The sequence below is a fragment of the Paroedura picta genome, chromosome 6 (assembly GCF_049243985.1).
Source record: "Paroedura picta isolate Pp20150507F chromosome 6, Ppicta_v3.0, whole genome shotgun sequence".
In the NCBI taxonomy this organism is placed as follows: domain Eukaryota; kingdom Metazoa; phylum Chordata; class Lepidosauria; order Squamata; family Gekkonidae; genus Paroedura; species Paroedura picta.
The window spans coordinates 88,118,643-88,143,464 of NC_135374.1; the positions used below are offsets into that span (position 1 = coordinate 88,118,643).

Consider the following 24,822-nt stretch of genomic DNA (forward strand, 5'->3'; position numbering starts at 1 on the left):
TTTTTAAAAAGACTAAAGCATTATCAGATCCAGGGATGGTTTAAAAAGTGAGTACTCCTTAAAATTAAAGGGACTACTGAATTTATTTTTGCCATCTGTCAAGATTTTTTGTGCATTGTAGTAATTGGGGTTTTAATGGGGTTTTATTGGATTTTATTGTATGATTTCCCTTTTGTGTGATTCGCCGTGAGCCGATTTTTGAGAGCTGTGGGCGATAAATCCAATTAATAAATAATGATAAACTGTGTACTGCAGACTACATTGGCTACATTTTTAAAAGGCTACATTGGTAAGCCCTCCAAGGCCACCTGCTTGCTAAAGTTCATCAGTATAGATTAGGCTGAGTGAGAATGTATAACCTTCTCCTGTCACCAAGTGAGTTTCCACAGCTGCATGAGAATTGAACCTAGGCCTCCCAGATCCTAGTCTGCCACTCAAACATTCTCCCTCAGCCTAGCCTGTCTCACCAAGTAGCTGTGAAGATAAAATAGGGGGGAGCAGAACAAATTAAGCTGCTTTAGGTCTCCATTGCGGATAAAGATGGGGTATAAAGAAGAGCCAGGTTTTTGTACCCCGCTTTTTACTACCTGAAGGTGTCTCAAAGTGGCTTAAAATCGCCTACCCTTCCTCGCCTTACAACAGACACCCTGTCAGGTAGGTGGGGCTGAGAGAGCTCTGAAGGAACTGTGATTGGCCCAAGGTCACCTAGCTTGGCTGCATGTGGATGAGTGAAGAATCAAACCCTCTAGATTAGAGGCCACCACTCTCATCCATTGCACCATGCTGGCTAAATAAATAATAATTAAAACTGGTGGATGAGAAGGAGAAGGAGAAGCAGGTAAAAATGAGGAGATAAGGGACATTGGGAGCAAAGAAAAAGGAAATGGAAGGGGGACATAGGAGAAAGCGAAGTGCCTTCAACAAGTCCTTGCAGGCTCCCAACAAGACAACTGGGCCACAGTTTTCTCAGGTGGAGGCTGCCAGGGAGAGGGAAGGAGAGTGAGTGGAAGATGGGGGATGGCTAAAGGTACACTGACTAATGGGTGCGAGGGGGAAAAGGAAGCAGGAAAAGAGGAGAGGCTATTGGGGATTTCTGGTAAGAAAGAGGAAATAAATGGAGGAGGGAAACTGAGATGCCCTCACAAGTCCTTGAGGGTTCACCATTTCTTTAATATTAATGGTTGTATCTTATATCACTGTGTGTGTGTGTGTGTGTGTGTGTGTTTGGCGGGATGGTGTGCAGGGCAGTCCCCGTGTGTGATTCTTTTGGATGCTGCATAGGTGCCTCTCTTCAAGCTGCCAAGTACACACTACTGACTTACACGGCTCTCTTTAGCCCCAGGGTCAGTTGTAGGTGTGCTACCTGAGGCCTTTTATAACTCATTTACACATTCAGAATCTGTAAGCAGAGCACAAGAGCTGGGATCTGTTTGTACCTTCGCTTCAAATTTCTATGCTTCCTGCTGAAAGACCTACATGGATAGCTAGCCTTTTGCTGCCTTTCCAATCGTACACAAGAGGTTACATTATAATACCTAAGTAGGGCTTTGTTCAGTTCTTCAGCTGAATGCACAGACATAAGGGATATCTTCCTTCCAACACATTTGACAGATGCACTTTGAAAGTGTGAACGCACACATCCGTTTAAAGGATTTTAGACATCCGTTTGAAGGATTTCAGGGCTTGGAGAACCCACGCTAATCAGGCTCAACATTACAGGAATAGACTAAGAAATAGTATAAGGCGTCTTAATGTACTGATATTCTTGGCAGAGAAGAGATCCACCACCCACCCTGACCCCACCCCCTTCACAAACCATAGGAGGTCCAAGGGAGCTTCATCTACTTTTTGATGGCCTTACAGATTTTTACCTGGCAATAACCAATTTTGGGATTTCTGTGTGCATAAGCTGTCAAGACTCTCCTCAGAGCAGCTATGCCTGTTTCATTCTGGAAGGCCGGGTGCTCAGGTAATGAGCGATGCAAGTCACGTTCTATTTCCTCTGTTGCTATGCAACACATGCCCATGGACACCTCTACTAAGTTTTCATAATAACCAGGATTAGAATGCAAATCAGTCATAGCATCTAAAGGCAGAAGGAAATGCAAAATAGAAGATTAGGACAGAAATCAAGTATGTTAAACAAAATGTGCCTGTTTTGTAAGGAAAAAAAGTCTATGCAAGGATGATCTGCAACACTTATGCAACCTAACAAAAATTCAGGAACATTCAACAGCATTTTTCTAAAATATAGTATTCTCCAGAAAAGGAAGCATGGGCTTGAAAAAACCTAAGACATCAGTTAAGCCATCTGGTAGTAAGCTTTGTGTAACATATTTAATTTAATGATTTAATTTAATAATTTATTTATGGACAGGCCTACTTGAATTCTCTGTCCTAAAACAAAATTCAGATAGAAGAAATTAACGACATGAGTGCTAAATATCTAAATTCTACATATCAAAAATAATGATCTCTGGTAGAATATCAGTCATGTTTACAACTTTGCAACAAAAGAAGCAATAGGAACATTTCTCATTTCAGTTTTTGAGCCAAGTACATCTCAGCAATGTTTGTCAACTTACAAGACATTATTCCTGTATAATAAATAGATAAATAATCCATAAAAATTATTTATGCACTCTAATAAAATTGCTATTACATTGTTTTGAATAGATATGCTGAAAAATGTATTATTCAACTGCAGCATGGAACAGAAGGGGATGTTTTTCTGCCTTTTGTGCTTTTCATAGTAAGAACTTCCTTTTCATTCCCAGAACATGGAATTCGATTGTACATCTTCCTCATCCCTTTCTCCTATCAAAGTGCAAGGCACCAAAGAGAACGCCACCTACTGTACTGGCTTTGTGCCATAGTTGACTACTGGCCAAGTCTGATGAGGAAATGCCAAATTACAAAGTGCTTACCTGAGAAAAGAAGCCATAGTTTGCCCCTTAATGATTCTGGGATTCCCATAGCAACAAGTTTCCTGATTTTCTCTGTTCTAAACATGCAGACTGTTCTGCCAAACTCAGAAAAATGGTCATTCCATAGGCTCTCCTTGATTTGCTCCCTGGACTGAAAGCCAAGATATACATGTTAAAGCTGTCTTGCATGTTACTCATAATGTAAAGCAATATCCTCCTACTCAAAGAAAGCGATTTATTGATTTTAAAAAGTAAGCAAATAAAAACAAGCCATAGAGCACACTTCTCTTTTTTGGCCATCAAGCCACAGCTGACCCTATAGGGTTTGTCAAGGCAAGAGATGTTCAGAGATGGTTTGCCATTCCTTGCCTCCCTGTTATGTCCCTGGTATTCCTCAGTCTCCAATTCAAATACGGACCCCTCTATATTTAATGCTTCTCTCTATGTCACTCTAGCCCAGGGATAGTCAACCTGTGGTCCTCCAGATGTCCATGGACTACAATTCCCATGAGCCCCTGCCAGCGTTTGAAAATCGGACATTCTTCGGCGCCAAAGGCAGCTGCCGCAATCTCCTCTCAGCCACCAGGATACCAATATCTTAATCCCTTTACTGTTCAAGCCTCACATTAACAGCATGTCAATCTATGAATCAGGTACTTTTATAAATGTTCTCCCCAGCAATGGAGCTATTTTACATACCATCCGAAAGTCTAGTCCATCTATTCCAGAATGATGAAATGTTGAACTCAGAGCTTCTGCATTCAGGAGGTGTCTGCCATTTTTATCGTTTTCATCCCCATTGCTTTGAGGAAGTACTTCACCCAATTTCCCAAACTGATAATCAGCACATGTTGAATGAGAATTCTGCTACAAGAGCAAAGAAAGGTTTTTCAGATCAACTTGTAAACTGTGCTGAACATTCTAGATAAGGGGTAGTCAAACTGCGGCCCTCCAGATGTCCATGGACTACAATTCCCATGGAGGGCCGCAGTTTGACTACCCCTGCGATACAATAACTCCAACTAAATACTGAAATAACTCACCAGCAGATTATAATTTTCCCAGCTCTCTCACTTACTGAAAGCAAACTATAACGCACAAAATATTCCAACAATTGTCTCCAACACATATTGCCACCAAGCAGTAAAAGGTAATGAATTCCTGTAATTCTAGATTGCCTTGCTATCTTCCAGGATGTCACTCAATCAATATTTATTTACAGTCATTAGACCAAAATTCAAATACATGCAATTAAAAACTAAGAAAATTTTAAAAGAGAAAAAACAGTAATGGTATTATAAATTTTTTAAAAAGATCTGGCGACATAAAAACTTTAAGATGTTAGAATATTTAAGACAGTTTAAGTTGCCAGTGACAATTGGCTCTTTGTACTTCTGAAGCTGGATCAGAGAGAAATTTTCTGATCCACATACATAGTACGCAATTTCATGGGGGCAGTGCAAAATTTAGCTGTGCAGAGTTATTTGCCTGTCTTCGTCTTGAAGCAACAGCTTGACTTTCTCCTTTGGGGAAGATCTTGGATGTCTGTACACTGCAATTTCTGATTTTAACAAAAATTTAGATACTGAACTAATATTCAAACTGCAGGTTCCCATTATACAAGGATAATCCTTACTGTAATTTTAGATCAATATAACTCGATAGTTCCACAAAATATCCTCTGACAGAGAAAAGAGTGACCGGTTTAGTAAATGCAGGAAATGAGGTAGATATAGTATATCTTGATTTTAGTAAGGTTCCCCATGATATTCCTGTGAGAAAGTTAGTAAAAACTGGGATGCATAAGGTCACAATCAAATGGATTTGATATTGGCTATTCAGGACTGTCATCAAGGGAAAAGATAAAGATGCTGCTAAATGATGGGGAAAGCCACACAACTGTTTACATTGCCAAATTCTGTGCCACCACCATTGAGATATGCAGTACCTTTTAAAGGTCAATAAGCATTCCTATTTTATACAAGGTTTTAGATGTCCACCACTATTTTAAATTCAGCGGAATCTTAAATCTTTTTTAAAACCGTTTAATTTTTTTAAAATGTTTTTAAATGTTTTTACTTTTTTAAAATTTTTTATTATTTTATTGGCACACTTCTTGGATCATTTTCAACCGTACATTTATACTATACGTGGTGCATTTTGAACTTAAGTCTCTTTTTACTTAGAATCATAGAATAATAGAGTTGGAAGGGACCTCATGGACCATCTAGTCCAACCCCCTGCACTATGCAGGACACTCACAACCCTATCGCTCATCCACTGTAACCTGCCAACCCCTTAAGCCTTCATAGAATCAGACTCTCTGTCAGATGGCTATCCAGCCTCTGTTTAAAAATCTCTAAAGATGGAGAACCCACCACCTCCCGAGGAAGCCTGTTCCACTGAGAAACTGCTCTAACTGTCAGGAACTTGTAGTGACAATGGTTATACTGGTCTAAATGACTACAAATAAATGTCTTGATATTGGTTGGTTGGCAGAACCCAAATGGTGCTCATCATTACTTCATCTTGGAGAGAGGTGACCAAGTGACATAACGCAGGGTTCTGTGCTGAGTCCAGTATTGCTTAACATTTAGTAAAATGCTTAATATTTACATCAGTGATCTGGATAAGACGATAGAGGGTACATTGATCAGATTTACAGATGACACTAAATTGGGTGAGGTGGCTCATATCCCAGAGCAAAGAACTACTATTCAAGGAGATCTGGATAGATTGGAAAAGTGGGCCACAGCCAACAAAATGTCTTTTAATAGGGAGAAGCCTAAAGTATAATAAAAATGTGATGCATAAATATAAGACAGGGGATAACTGGCTTGACTTAGGGGTTCTGGTGATCAATAAGTTGAATATGAGCCAGCAGTGCGATACGGCAGCTAAGAAGGCTAATGCAATATTGGGCTGGATTGCTAGGAGCATAGAACCTAGAGCAAGGGAAGTTATAGCACCACTCTATTCCGCCTTGGACAGACCTCATTTGGAATGCTGTGTCCAGTTCTGGGTGCCACAGTTCAAGAAGGATATTGACAAGTTGGGACATGTTCAGAGAAGGGCAGCTAAGATGGAAGGGGAGCCAACTTGTTTACTGCAGCTTTAAAGACGAAGACTAGAGGGAAAGAATTCAAATTATAGGAAAGGAGGTTCCATTTAAATATTAGAAAGCATTTTCTGACAGTGAAGGGTGTTTGTAGATGGAATATGCTTCCTTGGAAGGTGATGGAATCTCCTTTGTTAAAAGTTTTTAGGAGGAGATTGGATGAACACCTGCCAGGAACGTATTATTTTAAGTCCTCAAGAAGGTGGTGGGGCTGGACTGGATGGCCCTTTGCAGTCTCTTCCAGCTGTATGAGATTCTGATCCCATTAGAGGACATGATATTCTTTGTTCTAGTGAGAAACCGACAAAGGATGTTGACCATCTTTTCAGCCTTTTACTAACAAGACTATGGGGAACAAAGTGGCATTTCAAATCTCTATTGTCTGCTTTTCTTTGTAAATTTCATATCTGGGAAGAGAGATTTTAGGTTTCCTGAAAAGTCAGTATAGGCAAACTATAAAAATATATACTTCCTTTTAACACAATTAAATAAACTCAGTGTATCATCAAAGCACATCAAATGTTTAATACCATATCTCTGTCTTTGCTGTTATGGAGTGCTGCATTGCTAGCCTTTACTTGTTTCAATCTCCGAAGCAGATTCCCCACCAAGGTATCCCTGTCCTGCAGCTCAATGAACTGAAACGCTGTCTTGCTTTTTATGCTAATAATGATGGGATTTGGAAGCAGGCTGGTATCCTCCATCTTCTCAATGGTAACCACCTGTTTAAAGAAAATGTACAAAATGTATTTATGCATTAGATTCACAAAGACTTCCTGGTAGATCAGAATCATAAAACACAAAACACGGTAACAGATTCATCAAAAGCAGCATATACACCTGCATGCACAGTTAATGAGTGAGATGTACAGGTTTTACACATCTGTTTCTCTTCAGGCAGCTCAGCAACAGCCGTTATGACAACAACCATTATGTACTCCAGGTTGAATCCTTGTATTTGGTGCTAAGGAGTCAAGAAACATTGTAATCACCAAGTTATTTGTTTGTAATCATGTTTCACAATTTCTATATCTCCAGTAACAGTCCACCAGAAGAACAGGAAGAATGGCAAAAGGCTGTTGATTTATTTACTTATTTACCAATGGGAACTCAAAGCAGCTTATATCATTGTCCTTCATTTTATTCTGACAACGCGGTGAGGAAGATTATGCTGATAGTTGACCCAAAGTCAACCAGCAAGCTCCATGGCACAGCAGGGATTCAAACTGGGTATTCTATATCCTAGTCCAATACTCTAAAACTCTACACCACACTGGCTGCCAGGGACAATTGTATTCCTACAGTATTTTCATATTACCTTGTATTTTATAGATTAGTATACTAATGTTTATTCTTCAATGCAGACACAGCACTTACTCCAACATGCATACTCTGATCTAGGAGTTAAATATCACATTAATGCTCCCCATTATTTGAAACATATTAATACTGGCTAATGGCTTGCAATAAACAGACACTCTTCTGCTTAAGAGACTTTTTCCCAAAACAGTTTATTTTCATAAGAATTATGTATTTAAAAAAACAGACAATTAACAGTAAAGTACAAAAAAGACTCTAACCTCTAATAGTGGAATAAGAACATTACAGCACCCATCTTCTTTACTTGCAAAACAAACATAGCTGTCGGAGGTGTACATCCTTCCAGCCGTATGGCAGCGGCTAAAGGGTGTCCAGAGAGAACAGTCTAGAAATTCCTGCAGCCTCTCCTTCTTTGGCAGCCTGAAGAAGGCTCTGAAGTACTCATTCTGTGCTCTGGCTTCAAGATCTCTTTAAACAGAGAACAATGGAGTCAATATAATTTTGTTTCAAGGCGAAAACTGACATCAGATTGAATTTTTTTTCCAAAGCAGTTGAAAATAAAACCGTGTTACTAAGTGTTTGTCAAGGTATTTAAGATGACACGATCTACTCATAGATGACTGTCCTGTGAAGGCTTCCCCGGCCAGAGTTGCCTAGCACCCATTTTATCCCTGTAAAAAACGGGCTCTAGTTCTAGTGAGGGCATAAAGGTGAGGTAGAAATTTTGCAAACTAAATAATAAAATAATACCTTTAAATACAAATCGCTGATTAGCCATTATCATCACTACCATTTTGGATGCCAATAAACAATGGATCAGACTCCATGGAGGATTTCAGCAGATAGATGGGGGCAATTTTCACTAAACGCCCCTCCTATTGCAGTTTACCCATATTATCTGTTCCAACCCATATCGAGAATTGTCTTTGGGAAGAGAATGACTGATGTCAGGTGTCATCTTCCCTCCTAGACATCAGCAGGGAGTTTTGGAAACTTCTAGAGATTTGGGGATGGAGCCTGGAAAGGCCAGAGACCTCAGTGGGGTACAGTGCCATAGAGTCTACCCACCAAAGCATCTATTTTCTCCAGGGAACTGATCTCTATAGTCTGGAGATGAGTTGTAATTCCAGGACACACCTGCTTCTCTAAGCAGAACTTCACTCCCAGAACAAAACTTGAATTCCTCCCTGCTCTGCAGTCCCCCAGTGATGCACCTCCTCCCAGAAACCCCAATAGGCCTTTTAAGTCGGTCTGCAGCAATGAATTATCAGGAGTGAATCAACAAAATAAAACTATAAACATATCTAAACAAATAAATATGGTTAATTGTATCCTTTCCTGTTTTCTGTAAACCGCCCTGAGCCCTTGGGGAGGGCGTATATAAATATAATAAATAAATAAATAAATAAATAAATAAATAAATAAATAAATAAATACCTCCTCCACTGATGACAGTGCTCTTCTGTAAGCAACAAAGGAACACTGTATCCAGCTCATTCTTTTAATGTACTAACAGATTAACACTTAATTCTTATGCTGTAGCTTTTGTGAAAAAATACACTGAAATAATTACATTGAATAGAGGAAAGACAAAAAGGAATAACTGAACCTGGAAATTTTTGTCCCAGAGTAAAGATGTTTTTACTCTGGGTAACTGAAGATAATTGAGAATATAGGTGACATCATGTTCTCTGTTCCTTTAGGAAATATCACAAAACTATTTTTCTGATCTATAGTTATCTCTGGCTGTGAAGATCAATGTTAGTGGGATAATGTTATATATTTTGCACATTTCTGACAGATGCTAGCTGGGCACTGCAATTGAGATAGTAGGACACACTGGGACCAATTTGGTTTTAACCATAAGAATTTCAGATATTCTGATCACACGGATCTCTTGCTCCTACCACTTAAATCAAGAACACAAAGATTTAAAAAACTAATCTTCTCTCCTTTAACAAATCTAACACATATTAATTAAATTAGTAAAACACTGGAATTATTTAACGTATGATTTGTTTCTTCTTTCTTCAAATGCTTCAAGGTCAAGCCGCTTCCCCCTCTTTCACTGAAGAATTCAAAGTATGGGCTCAAGAATGCAAGGAGTGGCTTCCAACACATTTATTTGAAAAAAGAAATGTAAAATATTTCCCTATTCTTTTAAGAGGTTTTTAAGTTCTATGATGAACAATTTATATTGTAGTGCTTAGTAGAAATCCTGCTTAGCAGAAATAAGATTTTACAGCTCCTTCAAAATACAAGACGGATAATTTAAAAGAGACCCTACATCAGTTACAGAGCAACTGCTTAGCATGCAGGTTCAATCCCCAGCATCTTTGGTTTTAAAAAGGGATAGTAGGAGATAAGGAAGATCTCAATCAGAAGACCTTGATGGATGAATAGACAATACTGACTTTGATGGAGCAATGGTCTCAGTTTAAGGCAATTTCATGTGTATAAATCCACCTTTTCAACAAGATTTTGCATAGAAAGCAAATATCCATCTATTAATTTTTAAATACATTAACACAGAGTCAAACATCTATCTCTAGCACTCATAGCCTGGCAGATTAAATTGCGGCCAGGAGCAAAATGGAAGACAATGGGGGTTCGGCCAGGGGGGCCCCCACTAGATGGTAATGGAGGGCCTTGGCCTCTTACTTTAATTGAAGCAAACAGTGGAAAAGATGGAGGCATTCTATTAGTGATTCCATTTTTATATCAAAAGATAACTAACAACACAGGTCATGATTAGCTATTATGACTGAACTGAATCAGGATACACCTTTTAAATGTTTCAGTACAAAATGTACTAATGGGGAAACTGTACAACTATCCAGGATGAAAGGTAGCAATTACTTCCCCCACTGTCTATTGGGACCATGGTATACACCTTACCCCGTACCATTTTTCCCAACCTGAAATGACCCTAGTATACAGCCATTTGCCACATATAGCTAAATATGCAGGCATGTATAAATTTAGCCCAACAGGACAAGCAGCAATTCCCCAGGGTCATTTCAGGTTCAGAAAACAGTGTAGTGGGCTGAAGGCTTTACAAAACCCTACCTTGTATGCCACAGTGCTGATCCAAATAAGGTTTTTAAAAGAGCAAACACCACCAGCATGGAACTGTTTTGGCTCTGAGTGGCTGCTTCTTGGCAGCCTATTTTAAATCCAATAAGAGTTTTACCACAAGGATTTTCTTTAATGGAATAGCCTTCTGAAGTCTACCATACTACAGTCCACCTCAACAGAATTAGGCCTAAGTCAAAGGTAGTAATCACAATAGCAGAAACCTTTAAACTTCAATGAGTCCAGGAATTAGGCAGAGTCAACTGCTGTGTCAGTTAAACAGGCCTCTGTAGAACTAAATATGGAAAAACTGCCTTGGATCCAAGTTTAAATCACATTCAGCAATACACTTGCTAAGGGAGGTAGACAAGTTACATTTGGCCACAAGTAAAACAGAAGCAACCTACTGCATACACTTAATCAATACAAAAAATATTATGACCCAAAGGTAACACACAAAATTAGATAGTTTCCATTCAGCTGTGCTTGAAGACTGGGAAAATCACTCAGTAAGGCATGATAATCAACAACAGAAAGAAAAATGCTGTTTCTTCAAAAACATAAAACATGTAGATGTACAACATGATAGTACAGATCTTGTGGAAAGATCATTTTGAAAGATCATTAACTGAAAAATCCTAAATATTTATTTTGAATGTATTAGTACAAAGGCCACAGAACTCATTCAAAAGCTATTATTACTTTTGTTCACTGCCTTTTCCCAGATATGTTTGTTCTTTATTTAGATTTAGTCAATGCAATGAGGCAAAGGGCGGACTGTATAAAAATTGTAAAAGCTACTTATCTGCCCTTCAATAAATACTATTTCACAATGTACCTCTTGGTAATCTGAGCAGGATCTTGCAGACCTGGATCCAGTTCAAAGATCTCATTATCCAGTAATCTTCGGAGAGTTACATCGGCCAGCTGTTCCATTATCCTGAATGCCTCATCAATATTAAGGAACGTGGAAAAATCACGTTCTTTACACTGAGTGGTAATGCGAATAATGTCAGTCATAAAGATGTTGGAGGTTCTTTCCAGCTTCTGAACATCAACCCAGGGAATTCTAAGTTTTACTGCCGTTACAGAAAGACAAAAAGATCTGTTCAAGTACACAGACATCAAAATTCCTAATACATCGCACACATTCCTCTGAATGTTTATTTGGAAGTATGTCCTACTGAATTCAGTGGGACACACCTAAATATTTATTTTGGGATTTATATTCCGCCCTGTTTTGGGAATTACAACATTCCATAACACATAGCATCCCTGTTACACGATTTAAGATCAATAACAATTAAATAACAAATATTACATTAATCTTAAAACATTAAAATATTAAATACTAAAACTGGCCGTGGTGCTTTCTCTCATGGCCACAGGAGGAGGGAATCATTCTGAACTACATTACTGGTTTTCAGCCTGGTGGGGTCAGACAGAGAGGCCAACAGTGTAGACATAACTTCTGGCCTCAACCCCAGGCCTGGAGGAACTGCCGAAGGTCCCCCTCAGGGCTTTGATCTCGCTTGGCAGAGTGTTCCACCAGGCCAGGGCCAAAAACACAACGGCTCTGGTTGAGGACAGTTTGATTTCTATAGTGCATATACTTGTTGTACACTTGAGGACAAAATAAATGCAGATAGGGTGATTGTCATAGGCTGCTTCTAGTCACAGGCAGAAAAACACAGCACAGACAACAGTAGGAATTATATCTGCTACCACCCCATTCCTGTAATTCTTGCTGCTGCTGCTGCTGCTGCTGCTGCTTTCACTTTTACTTCCACTGTGTCTGTGCAAAGTGTAGGTACAACAGTAATGCCTGGAGATAGGAACATCTTTCCCTACCATGCTGTACAGAACTTGGGTGTGGAAAGGGAAGCTACTGGGTCATGGATACGTCTCAGTACAATCACAGAGAAAAGAAGAAAAGAACCCTCAAAGGGCTAAAAAGCTGCCTCAGACCTTTTTGAGAACAAGGCTTTGTTCTGATCCTTTCCCTGAAGTGGCAGTGGAAGAAATGTCAACATGTATTGCTCTTCCACAGCCACTCCAAATATGCCTCTTTCAAACCTGAGAAAAATGTGGGGATGTCCCAACAATGCCATGTGGGCATTCCCCTTCCAGAAAAGGCTTCCTGCTTTTCATGTGGGGGAAATCTCCCTGTGGAATCAGCCAAAGCACACTTCAGGATCAATGCAATAAACAATGTTAATGGCAACTGAACATGCAGCGAATGCTGCTATGAAGCTCATTTTGTGGCCTTACGCTAAGCATTCTCTGTGTCTAAGCTACCTTGTTGGTAAGGAAAAGATGGTAGAGCGGTCCACGTATGCTACCCTGAATTCCTTAGTGTGAATAGGGGATGCAAGAATAAAAATACATAATAATGTTCAAATTTACATTTTCTAATGAGCTTAAAATGCTAACTACTGTTGGAAATGCTTTTGAGCCTTTGATGATGTTGCAGCTAGAGCAGAAGAATCAGTTATAGTGGAAGAGCTATTATAGATGAAGTCAAACTCTGTAAGGATAGTGACTTAATATTTAAGACAGCTCCTGCCTTCTAAAAAGTGTTTAGATATTCTTATTGTGCACTTGAATCCAACATTGTCTATCACGGTCAGTATAGTCCACTCGAGACAAGCTGTGGCACTCCAGGGTCTCAGATGGAGGTCTTTAACATCACTTACAACCTGCTCCTTTCAGTGGGAGGTGCTGGGGATTGAACTGAAACTTCCTGCATGCCGAGATATTCTGCCACTGACCCACAGAACACCCATCCCCAGTCTCTGCAGAAGTAATGCAAGCCCAGAACAGCCTATTCCAATATTCTGGTCTTACCAAGGTTACATGTGTGGTGGGAAGTAGACACACTGCCTTTCCAAAGAAGTAGACACACTGCCTGTCTCTCTCAGCCCAGTTCCATATACTGTTCTGTCCAAGACAATCTTAGATTAAGGCCCAGGCTATTTCCAACTAGGAACGGCCTCATCTCCACCCAGCAATGGCTTCTAAAGTGTGTTTTGTGACTAACTTGAAAGGACTGAATGAGCCAGCTTCGTGTAGTGGTTAGGAGTGTGGACTTCTAATATGGCGAGCAGGGTTTGACTCCTCACTCCTCCTCCACATGCAGCCAGCTGGGTGACCTTGGGCTCACCACAGCACTGATAAAGCTATTCTGCCCAAGCAGTAATATCAGGGCTCTCTCAGCCTTACCTACCTCACAGGGTGTCTGTTGTGGAAAGAGGAAAGGGAATGCGATCGTAAGCTGCTTTGGGACTCCTTCGGGTAGAGAAATCTGCATATAAGAACCAACTCTTCTTCTTTTGGAACAGGTCAATTTTGGAATTGTCGTGGGAGGGGGCACCCACAAAGCTGCAGGGTAAGTCTGATAACAGCTATTATAAATGAGGCACGGTTAAGAGCTTGCACCTCAACAATATACAACAATCTATATTAGGAGATTTAATTAAACTAAAGCATCTACAAAGCATTTCTGTACTTATACAAGCAACCACTGATGTACTTCTTTCTCCCAGCAGAGTTAATCAAGATGACAATAACTATGCAGCCACATGATTTCCTGTAGTCACAAGGCTTGATCTATGATATTAAGTAATATCCTTCAGTCTAAGAAGCCAGTAGAATGAATCCTTTGTTGCCAGTTTGTACATGGTCATAAGATAAAAGAAGGATCACAGTCATCACTTTCAAACCATAGCTAGTATTGTTTCATAAGCATGGAAAACTCAGAAGGCACAGTTATAGAGACTTGACAAACGTGTCTCTGGATAAAAATGAGGGCAATTTCCTATTCAGCTTTCAAATCTTTTATCTAACCCGTTGAAGCAGAAATTAAAGATCTCCAAGATATTTTTTTTAAGACCATGAAAAGAAATACAAACTTCTTTTATTTGGATTTTTAGGTTTTCCTTGTACTCAGAAGTTCGTTGCAAAAAAATTAAAATGCAGATGTTTTCTGTTTAAGAGAATGACCAGAACATGCATACATACACATCTTTTGGTTTGTTTTACTATCAAGTCACAGCTAACTTAAGGGTACCCCTTGGCATTTTCAAGGCAAGAGACATTCAGAGGTAGAAAATGCCACTTCCTGCCTCCATATTGTGACCCAGGTATTCCTTAGAGGTATGAGCCAGGGCCAACTCTCCTTATCTTCCAAGATCTGACCAGACTGGGTTAGCCTGGGCTATCCAGGTCAGGACACACACACCAACCTCTGCTCTCTCTGAATCATGCTGAGGGGGGAAATGGGACATCCAGAGCTGTTTCAATCAGTCAAATGCCTCTTGCAAGTGTGCTTCGTAAACACCTAAACATCAGCCTACAGGACAGAATTATAAATCTAAATAAATAAGTTATCAGGAAAAGCTGTGTGGTGTCTTATTGGAAGGTGCCAGCCAGCCACAAATGAAGCTGGCCGTATCAGGTACTGATTCAGTTGAAGGAGGAGTTTTATTAGAAGCAACACTAGGAGCAATCCCTGGTGCTTTATTGAGAGAAATCTGTGGCATGAAAACTAAATACAGGTACTAGTTATATACATCTGTTCATACTTACATTCTTTGCCCAAAAAGAAGGAATAAAAACAGAGGTGGTTGATGCTCAGGTAAAGCCATCCCTGTCGAGGAACTCTGCCCTTCCAGCAGCAACATGAGTAATAGGTAATCAGTTTCTCTGGTTCAGGGAAGTTAAATCTGCTCTCAAATTTCACTAGTGCTTCTCTGAACTTCTCGGGGTTTTCCTCTTGCTCAGCTACTTTACTGCTGGTTTCTTCTGCAATTAATGCCTAAGAAAAGGTCAGATTAACATGTTACAGGAGAATGTGAACTGTTCATATCCAACCAACTAATTATGTCGATCATACTGTTTACAATATTTACTGTTAGAAAGGACCCCAAACCATCCTCATATCATATATAAAACATGGAATTATTTCATATGTGAACCTGTAATCCTCACAGAAATTCTGAAAGGCAGGCCAGTGTTCCTCTTCCCGTATTGCTGATGGGAGAGAGAGGCTGCTTGACAAGTGACTTGCCAAAGGTCACCTAGCAAATCCATGGCAGAGGAAAGAGTCAAACCAGGTACTTCCTGGTTCACAGCTCAGTCTCGTTACAGAGTTCACAATTGTAAATTATTCAGTTTCCCCAATTTCAGTAAATGTACCGGGAAATTAAATTTTGTTTCTTTTCTCCTTGCACTTTTAAAGCTAAATTATCCAGCATGAAGTGACAATAACAATTAACTAGTAATACAGTAAACTCATCAAGGATAACTGAATGAGGAGCCGGGGGGGGGGGGGATGAACAAAGAACCCATTGGCAAGTCCTTTGGTGTTATTCATTGTAGGTGGCTTGACTGACAAGCTTCTCGTCTTGCAGACTATCATCCCAAAGACGGACCTACATTACCGCCCCAATGCAAGCGCACTGCCAGTTCTACTGCTCCAAAGTCCATTCATTACTTGCATACTGGTGGCAAAGTCAAAAATGTAAGTAGCAGTTGCATGAAGGACCAAAACACACAGAGATAAAGAGAGAATAATCCCTTCTGCCAAGAGTTCTTCATCCCAGCCATCACTCTTGATTGGGCTGGGTGAGTCAAAGACAGGCTCCTGGCTAAACAAATCCCAGGCTGACCCAGCCACCTACAAACTATTTGCCATCTCTCTACTGACTAGAGGGGAGCACCAAAAGCCTCCCCATGACCGTTTATGCACTGGGAACTTCACTGCCCCACCCCCCTGTCAGGAACACAGATCGGGGGCGGATGAGGTGCACCAGGCCAAATGCTCCCCCATGTGGGTGCAGGAAGAGGTGGGCCCACCTGCCATGACTAAAACTCCAGCCTGCAGCCTGGCATGAAACCTCCAGTGCATAAACGGTCCACCTGGCTGAAAGCACTGTAATCAGCAACTTCCATAGAGACTTCAGGTAGTGATTACTAGGGGTAAACCTTCCTAATAGGGGATCATGGAAACAGTTGGGCACCTTTCCTGGCTGTATTAGACCTTTTGGGATATATCTGTCAGATGGTCAGTAAACTGAAAAGTAATAAATCTAAAATTTCCTAGAGATAATTTTGTAAGGTAGTAGAACTTGCAACAAGCTGTAAACTAAGGGCAGAAGTAAACACAATAATATGATACACATCTTCATTACTGACACCTTTTTTTGGGGGGGGGGGGACACAGAGACATCCAAAGTAAATAACCCTTCTAATTACATGCAAATAGCTTCAGATAATATCAAACACAGATTAAATACAGAATTGAAGATTGCAGATATCTATTGTCTTCATTTCCAAGTACAAGGCAAATACATTTAATTTATCTCCTATGAGTGAAAGACTTGCTTCTGGGCAACAATACCCATTCAAGTCTTAAAAGGGGATTTCTGGTAGCAAACAGTTTCTAATTAAAGGGTAAAAAGGCAGGATAGAGATATTTTAAATAAATAATTTTATTTTGTGTGCATATAAATTCACAGGCATATGATGTTCTGCCTAACAGAGAATGAAGAGATCGATTTTTTTCAGACTGAGCAGAGGAATTAGACACATGAACAGATAAAGAATGTCTATATCTGTATACTTCATAGCCAATATTATAGAAAAGACAACACAAAAACATGGAAAGGTCCAAAAGTACACAGCTACAATTCCTTAAGCTGCAAGAACAAATAGTTTAAGTGTTTATCACTTAAAGCAGGGGTCGTCAGCCCCCGGTCTGCGGCCCGCTACCAGTCCGTGAAGGCCTCGGTAACGGGCCACCACGCCTGCCTCTCCTCCCCCCCTCAGCGAGAAGCTCACCAGGCCGTGAGAGAAGCGGTCCGGCTAGCTTTTTACTGCGAGAGGGGGGGGAAGAGGCAGGTGCGGCCACCAGCACGCCGGCGGACACAAACGCGCATGCGCGTTAGCACCCCTGGTGGTGAAAACGTGCATGCGCAGCAGCTCCACGCATGCACGTTTCCACCAACGGGGGTGCTAATGCGCATGCACGGCACCCGGGCCGCCGGCTCATCCCCACCACCAGAGGCGGTCCTCAACCCTAAAAAGGTTGGGGACCGCTAACTTAAAGTATAGTTTTGTTTCTATATATACTTAAAGATAAAAGAAAAATGTTGCCTTCTTTACCAACTTTGGAAACAAACATTCTCATACCTTTATTTTTCCTTTAACAAAACTAACAATATCTTCTTTATTATCAAAAACAGACAAGGTGTGGAGTAAATTTTGTTCTAGCCACTCCCAGTGCTGACTTATTTCCTCATCTGTTGCACCTAGGACAAGAAACAGAAAACAAATGGAATAAGATACCATTGTGGGGGAACTGGTCAAATTTGAAAGAAGAGATGCAACAAGGTTATGATACCAAGAATTAAAACACATACATGACATATGATAATGCAGTATTTAATCAAAATTACTTTTCTACTATTTATGTTTTAGTACTTTTTGTTCAAAAACAAGAATTAAAAGTCTTCTAAATACATATATAAAGTTACATTTTATGTACACTGTTTTGTTTTTTTGTATTGTGATACTTCTCATCAGCAAGAATAAAATACTGTTATATATTTACCTATATTATAATAAAGCCAGCCTAAGTTATTTATAATCTGCATTTCTTGGTTATTTACTACAGGAGGGCAACATGACAGCATCATTTGTGTTTGTTGCAGAAAACAGGCACATAAATACTTCACAAACTGTAGGCTTATGCCTATGGGGTATGAAAGGAAGGAAGAAGAGGTTTAAGCTTTTAACTTCCACCTGGTTTCATTACTCTAAACCAGGCTCCTTGCTTTGTTATTAAGATCCGAAAAATACAATCTTTATCTTGCCTCTTCAAGCTCTCAAACATGACTATTTTTGTCATTACAGTGAAAAAGGTAATAACTAAGGCTGGCTATGATACTGTAAGAAGCATTTTCCAAGCCTCATACATGGAGCCAACAGCTGTACCTGACAAATGAAAGCTGTAAACAGGAATAGTAATCAGGAAAATCTCAGAATCTAACCTGAGCTCTGTGACCATTAAAGACACTGTACAGTTCCTCAGACAAAAGAGATGATAAATATCACTAAATATTTTCCACTTTCCTCTGTCAGATTTCCCACAGAAAGTGCCATTTGCCAGGGAACCTTTCCAAGATCTAATTTCCTCAACAGGAAGGCCTTACGATGATGGCTGCTGATAAGCATCCTCCATCAAAGTAACTCTCGGTCAAACACAGGCACACAGTGAAAACACCAGCTTTAACACGACCTTCACTTTTGAAGTATGACTTCATATAATCACCCAAAGTTCTGACCACAGTTGTATTTCGAGAGCAAAACAACAATATCAAGCAGAACTGCTATGTACGATGCCAGTCCGAAAAGCATCCGTGACTCTCTAGGAGGATAGGGAACCACAAGGAAGAACCATGTTTACACAGTTACAGTACTTCTACTTGTGTTAACGGTGCTGCAGATGAAGAGATAGTGAATATTTTTATTTGGAAAAAGAAATGGAGGGGAAAGAGGCTGAGGATAAGGTAAGCTGAATGACAATGCTGGGCAAACACATGACAGGGTTTCAGGTGTGAGGGGGAAGTGTGAATCTAAAGCATGGGTAGTCAAACTGCGGCCCTCCAGATGTCCATGGACTACAATTCCCATGAACCCCTGCCAGCAAATGCTGATCTAAAGGAAAGAGGCGGTCTTTAGGCCCCAGAGCAGGGGTAGTCAAACTGCGGCCCTCCAGATGTCCATGGACCACAATTCCCAGAAGCCCCTGCCAGCAAATGCTGGCAGGGGCTTCTGGGAATTGTAGTCCATGGACATCTGGAGGGCCGCAGTTTGACTACCCCTGCCCCAGAGGGAGCTTATCAGTCTAATTAATAGCCTTATGAGTTTTAAAGTTCAGTTTACTATTAGGTTTAGGACAATGCTTTCCTTGGGTTAGGAGGTATGATGGAAATTAACATTTAAATAAAGATCTTGCAAATGAAGCAGGACACCTTCACAATTTTTTAGTCTGGATACTGTTTCTCTTATGCAGGGCAAAGAATTCTGAGGTAAGCGGCTCACTGAGAGAAACACTGGCTTGATTCACAAGTTTCTATAAACACATACAAACATATTATAAATATGGGCTATAAATAATGTCTGAGGATAGACTACCTCTGCTATAGTCAATTCTTATCTCTTTTATAAGATGCAATTTGCTGGCAGGGGCTCATGGGAATTGTAGTCCATGGACATCTGGAGGGCCGCAGTTTGACTACCCCTGACAACTTTCTATGCACAGTGTAGGAATATTGCATACAAGGAAAACTGACATGTAAACATTAATATCCCAGTCTCAAACAGTCATCACTAGATAGAGAAGCAGACAATACGAATAGTATAGGTGAGCACGACAAGCAACAGATACTTATTAGCAAGGCTTTCCTTAGCTTGCCTGTTACAATTCCTATTTTAATACAAACACCAGAATACACGATCCTAGATAAGCAGAAAAGTCCTATGTAGAAATGTCTTGTAAGCATTATATGAGTAGAGAAATAATCATTCCAGGTCGCCATATGACAGAAGCTTCTACATACTTGTACTTTTACACCAGGTCGAAAAAAGTAGGAATCTTAAATGTGTATTCTAAACCGCATTCCTCAGGTCGTGCATGTCTCTGATTACTTGCAGTGAGCACAAAGGATAAGCTTAACAATTTTGTCCTTCTTTTACTGCTAGAAGGTCAAAGAAACAGTATGCGAAAATCAATAAGAGAGAGAGAGAGAGAGAGAGAGAGAGAATCCACCTGTTGTTTTCCTGACTGTAATCAAGCCTAGAAAGCCTTTTATGATCTGACTATCAATATCAATAAAACCCGTTGTGCAAGAAAATACAACATGTCCTAGAAAACAATTGCTGGTAGAGAGGCCCAGGCTGTGGCAATGAGGGCTGGTGGGAGTCTGGAATCTTTCTTCTAGCAGCAGACCAGCCAGACACCCTGCATCACTCAGGCTGTTCCTCCGTGAAATGCAGATAGACAGAGAAATGTGTTCCTCGCCTAAGCCAGTTGCAATTAGAAGCTTCCTTCACAGCAATTATCTTTATCACTCAACAGCCTCTGGCCTGAAGGGAAAGGGGATGTGTGTGTGGAATCCTGAGCAAGAGCAACAGGATTCTGCACCCCCCCCCCAAAAAAAAAGAAATATGTAAAGAGTTCACACCAATGTGGAGGGACGCAGGAAACTGCAAAAGTCCTGGCAAGATGGCTTGCCAGAGTAGATGAAGACTGTGGCCTCTCCTTCATTAAAAAAAAACACACCCATCAAGGAACTGAACAATTAGGAGCCACCCCCTCCCCCTCAAAAATCTGATGCTGCAACCCAGCCCAGGATTTCTCCACAGCATCATCAGAGTATATATTCTGCAATTCCTAGGAGAAAAACAGGGGAGAAACTAAGGCGCAGAGTGCATACTCAGCATTTGAATTAAAGCCATACAGTGAAAATCAGGAATAAGCTGTGCGTGCAGAAAAGCCACCATTTCACTGCTGCTGGGTGGCAACATTCCTCACATTTGAATAACTGATACTCTTTCATCACCACTGGTGAACCTGTCTTTACAAAGATACCAAAATGTTTCAGCTGCACAATGAAACATTGATCCTATGGTAATTATCTTCCTGTTGTTTAGAGGAGTTTATTTTACAACACCCTCTGCTAGTGAGCACTCCTCGCTATTAAGCACCAGCACAGAGAAAGGCTGGTCCGGGCAGGAGACAAAACATCAGGGAACCACAGCCTTCTAGAAAGGGGAAACACAAAATGGGGCAAAAGAGAGACACCCTTCAACAACACAAAGAAGAACCATATTTAGGACTGTATTTTAAAATGTTATTTTAAAGAAGGCTGTTCACACTACTGAGAAATATAACAAGCGACATTCAAAGCCAAAGAAGCCTCCCATTTTAAACTGCATGTAAAATCTAATCCAGGATTATTCTGACCCATGCAGGCAGTGCTGGAGAACCTTTAATTGAGTATTGAGTTTTAATTTTTTTTAAATATTGTAAACGGTTTTATATCTATCATGTATGGATTTTTGCTGTTAGCCACCCCAAGTCAGAAAAGGGCAGCCAATATTTATTTTATTGGGGCTTTTATGTATTGGAGTTTTATCTTGTTAGCTGCCATGAGCCCTTGTGGGAGTGACAGGATATAAATGTAATCAAATCAATCAATCAAATGAATAAATCGAATGAATAAATAAATATAAGAGCATTGTTTGAGGAAAAAAACAACCCAAAACTAATAATTCCATACTACATATGAACCCAACTGTACTTTTCTAATCTTGGGGTCCAAGTATGTTTTAGATTAAGAAAATCAAAGCACATTTTAAATACAAAATTCATTTTATCCATTTGATCATTACAGATAATGAACAATTTTGATCATATTTCTTGTCTCAAAAAAGCAGTTCCAAAAATGCATAGCACCAATGTCAAAATAATTGTAAGACCAGTCCTTGTGCAGCTGTTCAAAAAGCAGATTTCCAGTTTACAGATCTTTCTGTTCACTCGGTTCACAAGATGTACAAATATTATATTTATAAGCAGTGACTGCTCTGTACTTTCAGGGAGTGATAATCTATTTTACAACCGTAGCTTCTATTCTATACTCTACAAGCATGGTAATTAAAGTACCTAAACTAAAACTAGAAATCCCTTATAAAATCTCCTTGACAGGATAGCTTTATATGCATAGAAAAATATTTATGCATTACCCTTCATAAATTACTTTCATACACATGAAACTCAAAGGATAATGCTATGGGCACTACCTTACTTTTTAAGAAGTCAAAAGAGAGAGTTTTTATTGTATTTTAATTATGTGATTTTTTTAAGAACAGTTGTGAACCACCCTGAGTCCACTTTTGTAGGAGTGGGCAGGATACATACAAACTAATAAACAAAATATAAGCATTCCCCAGAGTGCCACAAAGATCACTCCTATGCAGAGGGCCAACCAATTAAGTTCAATTGTTCAAACTTCCAAGCAAGTGGGCATAGCACTGCATTCTCAGGCATTTTTAATGCCATGTAACTAATTTGCTATATCTGGAAATGTTACCAAAGTATGGTTGTTAAATAAGCCCATAACCGCACAGCTATGTTATTAACTCAGGTTACCTTCAGCTTCTCTGACATGCAGACTATAGCATGCTCAGACGTTCTTGTCTGGTATGCAACTCACCCATCGCTATGGCCCAGTAAACTTCGGATCCATTCAATAACTCACCACATGCTATGGCAGAATAAATAGGTGATCCTGGCACTTGGAGCAGAATTCGAAATGGAGCAACACGGGCATTAGAATCGAGCACAGTATCCAGAGCACCTACCAAACGACCTGAAAAAATATAAAGAAAAAATGTTTAATATAGAGCTATGAATTCTTATAGAAATTTTGGGTGATTACACAAGTGTCTCCCAAAACTGACTTCCTCAAGAGAAATAGTTACTCAGAAAATTATGTGAACCAGTAGGAGATGGTATGGTTTAATTAGCCATCCTTTTAGACAGCCTGCCGCATAACATTTGAGTCGTAGTTTGATAAAGATCTGAAATCCATGTTATGCTGAAGTCAGAACCCTTAAACTTTAGTTTCCTATTTTTATTCTTGTTGAAGGCATTAAAGCAGGGGTAGTCAACCTGTGGTCCTCCAGATGTCCATGGACTACAATTCCCATGAGCCTCTGCTGCTTCTGGTTCAGTCATATTGTTCAACAAACAGAACCAGAGAATCCTTTAGGCTTGACTGGAATTGTTTCCAAGCAAGTGCCCAGAAGAGTCTAGCCAAAGATAAAGGTGAAAGGTAAATATATGATGTACCTAGTCCTAGCCTAGGGAGGGAAAGTAAAAGCCATTTTGCCAGAGGGATATTATGCTTCAACAAACATAATAAAAATAATAAGTCAACCATTCATTGATAAAATAGGTATTAAAAATCTGTAATGAAAACCATTGTTCTTTATTCCTCTCAACATTTAATCCTACAACGCTGGAGAGTGTGCCAAATACCTACTGCCAATCAACATGTTACTTTGGTACAAGCAATATCAGAAGCTCATTCTACATAACCTTATGACTTGTGTGCATCATAGCTTTACAAAAATCAAAATAAAATCTCCCCACACCACGTCACATAAGAATACTTCTTGTTTCTCCTCATTCTTCTCTCTTCTCCTAAATTACTGATGTTATCAGTCAGTTCCTCATTCTCCCCCACACCCACTTCAGATGAATTTTACTATCACATTCACTAGTTAATACGCGTAAGACTTCCAGCTGCAAATAAGTGCAAAGTAAGTTTTTGAAAAGATGAAGAAAAAAACAAAATTTATGTGAGATAAATTATGTAACAACTCATAGAATCATAGAGCTGGAAGAGACTTCCTGGGTCATCTAGTCCAACCCCCTGCACTTTGCAGGATACTCACAACCCTGTCAAGAAAGTGGACAAAATTGCCCTTTGTGGGGTCTGCTGATGGAAGAGGAGGAGAGAGATGATTTTGCTTACACTTCTAACTTCAGTGCAGCCAGCCACCCATACACTGAGTGGTTGATTTATGCAAGGCCTCTCAGCACTGCCCTTTCAGAGGTCAGAAGCACCCTGCAACTCCTTATACTGGTACTACGTAGAATCCAGCCCAATGTATTTGTCCATTTTCCCCTGTACTTTGTTTCTGATGTGTGTGTTTTACACGTGGGACATTATTTGGATATAAGGCTTTAAAAAAAATATCAGCCCATCAAAAACATGAGATGTTACAGTCAGGTAAGGAAGCTGCCTGAATGAGACTAGCCCTCTAACAGAGTGATCCTATGCAGAGTTCCTCTAATTTAATCCTATTGAAATTGGTGCAAGAACTTTGCTTTCTTTCCAGTGCAAAATGTGTGCTTTCAAAAAAACCCCACAAAAATCAGAAGGAGATGGAGGACAGTTTTCCAGTGTCACCACTCAAAAGGCTGCTTCTGCTTTGCAAAGATACGTATATAACTTGATTTGATGGTATGGTGCGTAATTCCCGGATTAGTTCTGTTTATGTTTTACGGGCAGTGCTGGAAAGTTATGCCTGTGGGGGGAGGGGAACACAGGGAACATACTTAGCCAAAAATGTTCTTGAAGTTTCTGCTGCATCAACTCATACTGCTGAACAGGCAAGGTGGTTGCAATGACTTGTTTGTTCAGCCACGTGGAGCAGAACAGAGTCTACCCATTTTTAGAGACGCCAGCATTTTATTTCAGATGCAACAGTTTATCTTACAAAAAAAATGCTTCTGAAATGCTTGTGTCA

At 40.0% G+C, this 24,822-nt stretch overlaps 1 protein-coding gene and 1 long non-coding RNA gene across 3 annotated transcripts in view; one reads left to right on the forward strand and one right to left on the reverse strand.

The window, feature by feature from the left end:
• The window catches only part of TBC1D8 (TBC1 domain family member 8), a 41,157-nt gene that overhangs the window by 8,832 nt on the left and 7,503 nt on the right, over nt 1–24,822 (reverse strand). Inside the window, exons 2-10 of one of the 2 annotated variants that reach the window (XM_077343533.1) lie at nt 22,764–22,874; nt 17,632–17,750; nt 15,028–15,256; nt 11,279–11,519; nt 7,626–7,833; nt 6,576–6,767; nt 3,627–3,791; nt 2,928–3,078; nt 1,872–2,086 (exon numbers count right to left, since the gene is read on the reverse strand). In XM_077343533.1, the coding sequence (XP_077199648.1) occupies nt 1,872–2,086; nt 2,928–3,078; nt 3,627–3,791; nt 6,576–6,767; nt 7,626–7,833; nt 11,279–11,519; nt 15,028–15,256; nt 17,632–17,750; nt 22,764–22,874 (1,631 nt within the window). Of the gene's footprint in view, nt 1–1,871; nt 2,087–2,927; nt 3,079–3,626; nt 3,795–6,575; nt 6,768–7,625; nt 7,834–11,278; nt 11,520–15,027; nt 15,257–17,631; nt 17,751–22,763; nt 22,875–24,822 lie in introns of both variants that reach the window. The other variant, XM_077343532.1, reaches the window with a different exon arrangement.
• On the forward strand, nt 2,063–19,174 carry LOC143840249 (uncharacterized). The gene is made up of 3 exons (XR_013232082.1): nt 2,063–2,133; nt 15,852–15,961; nt 17,755–19,174. It is a non-coding gene; the product is annotated as an uncharacterized LOC143840249 (long non-coding RNA).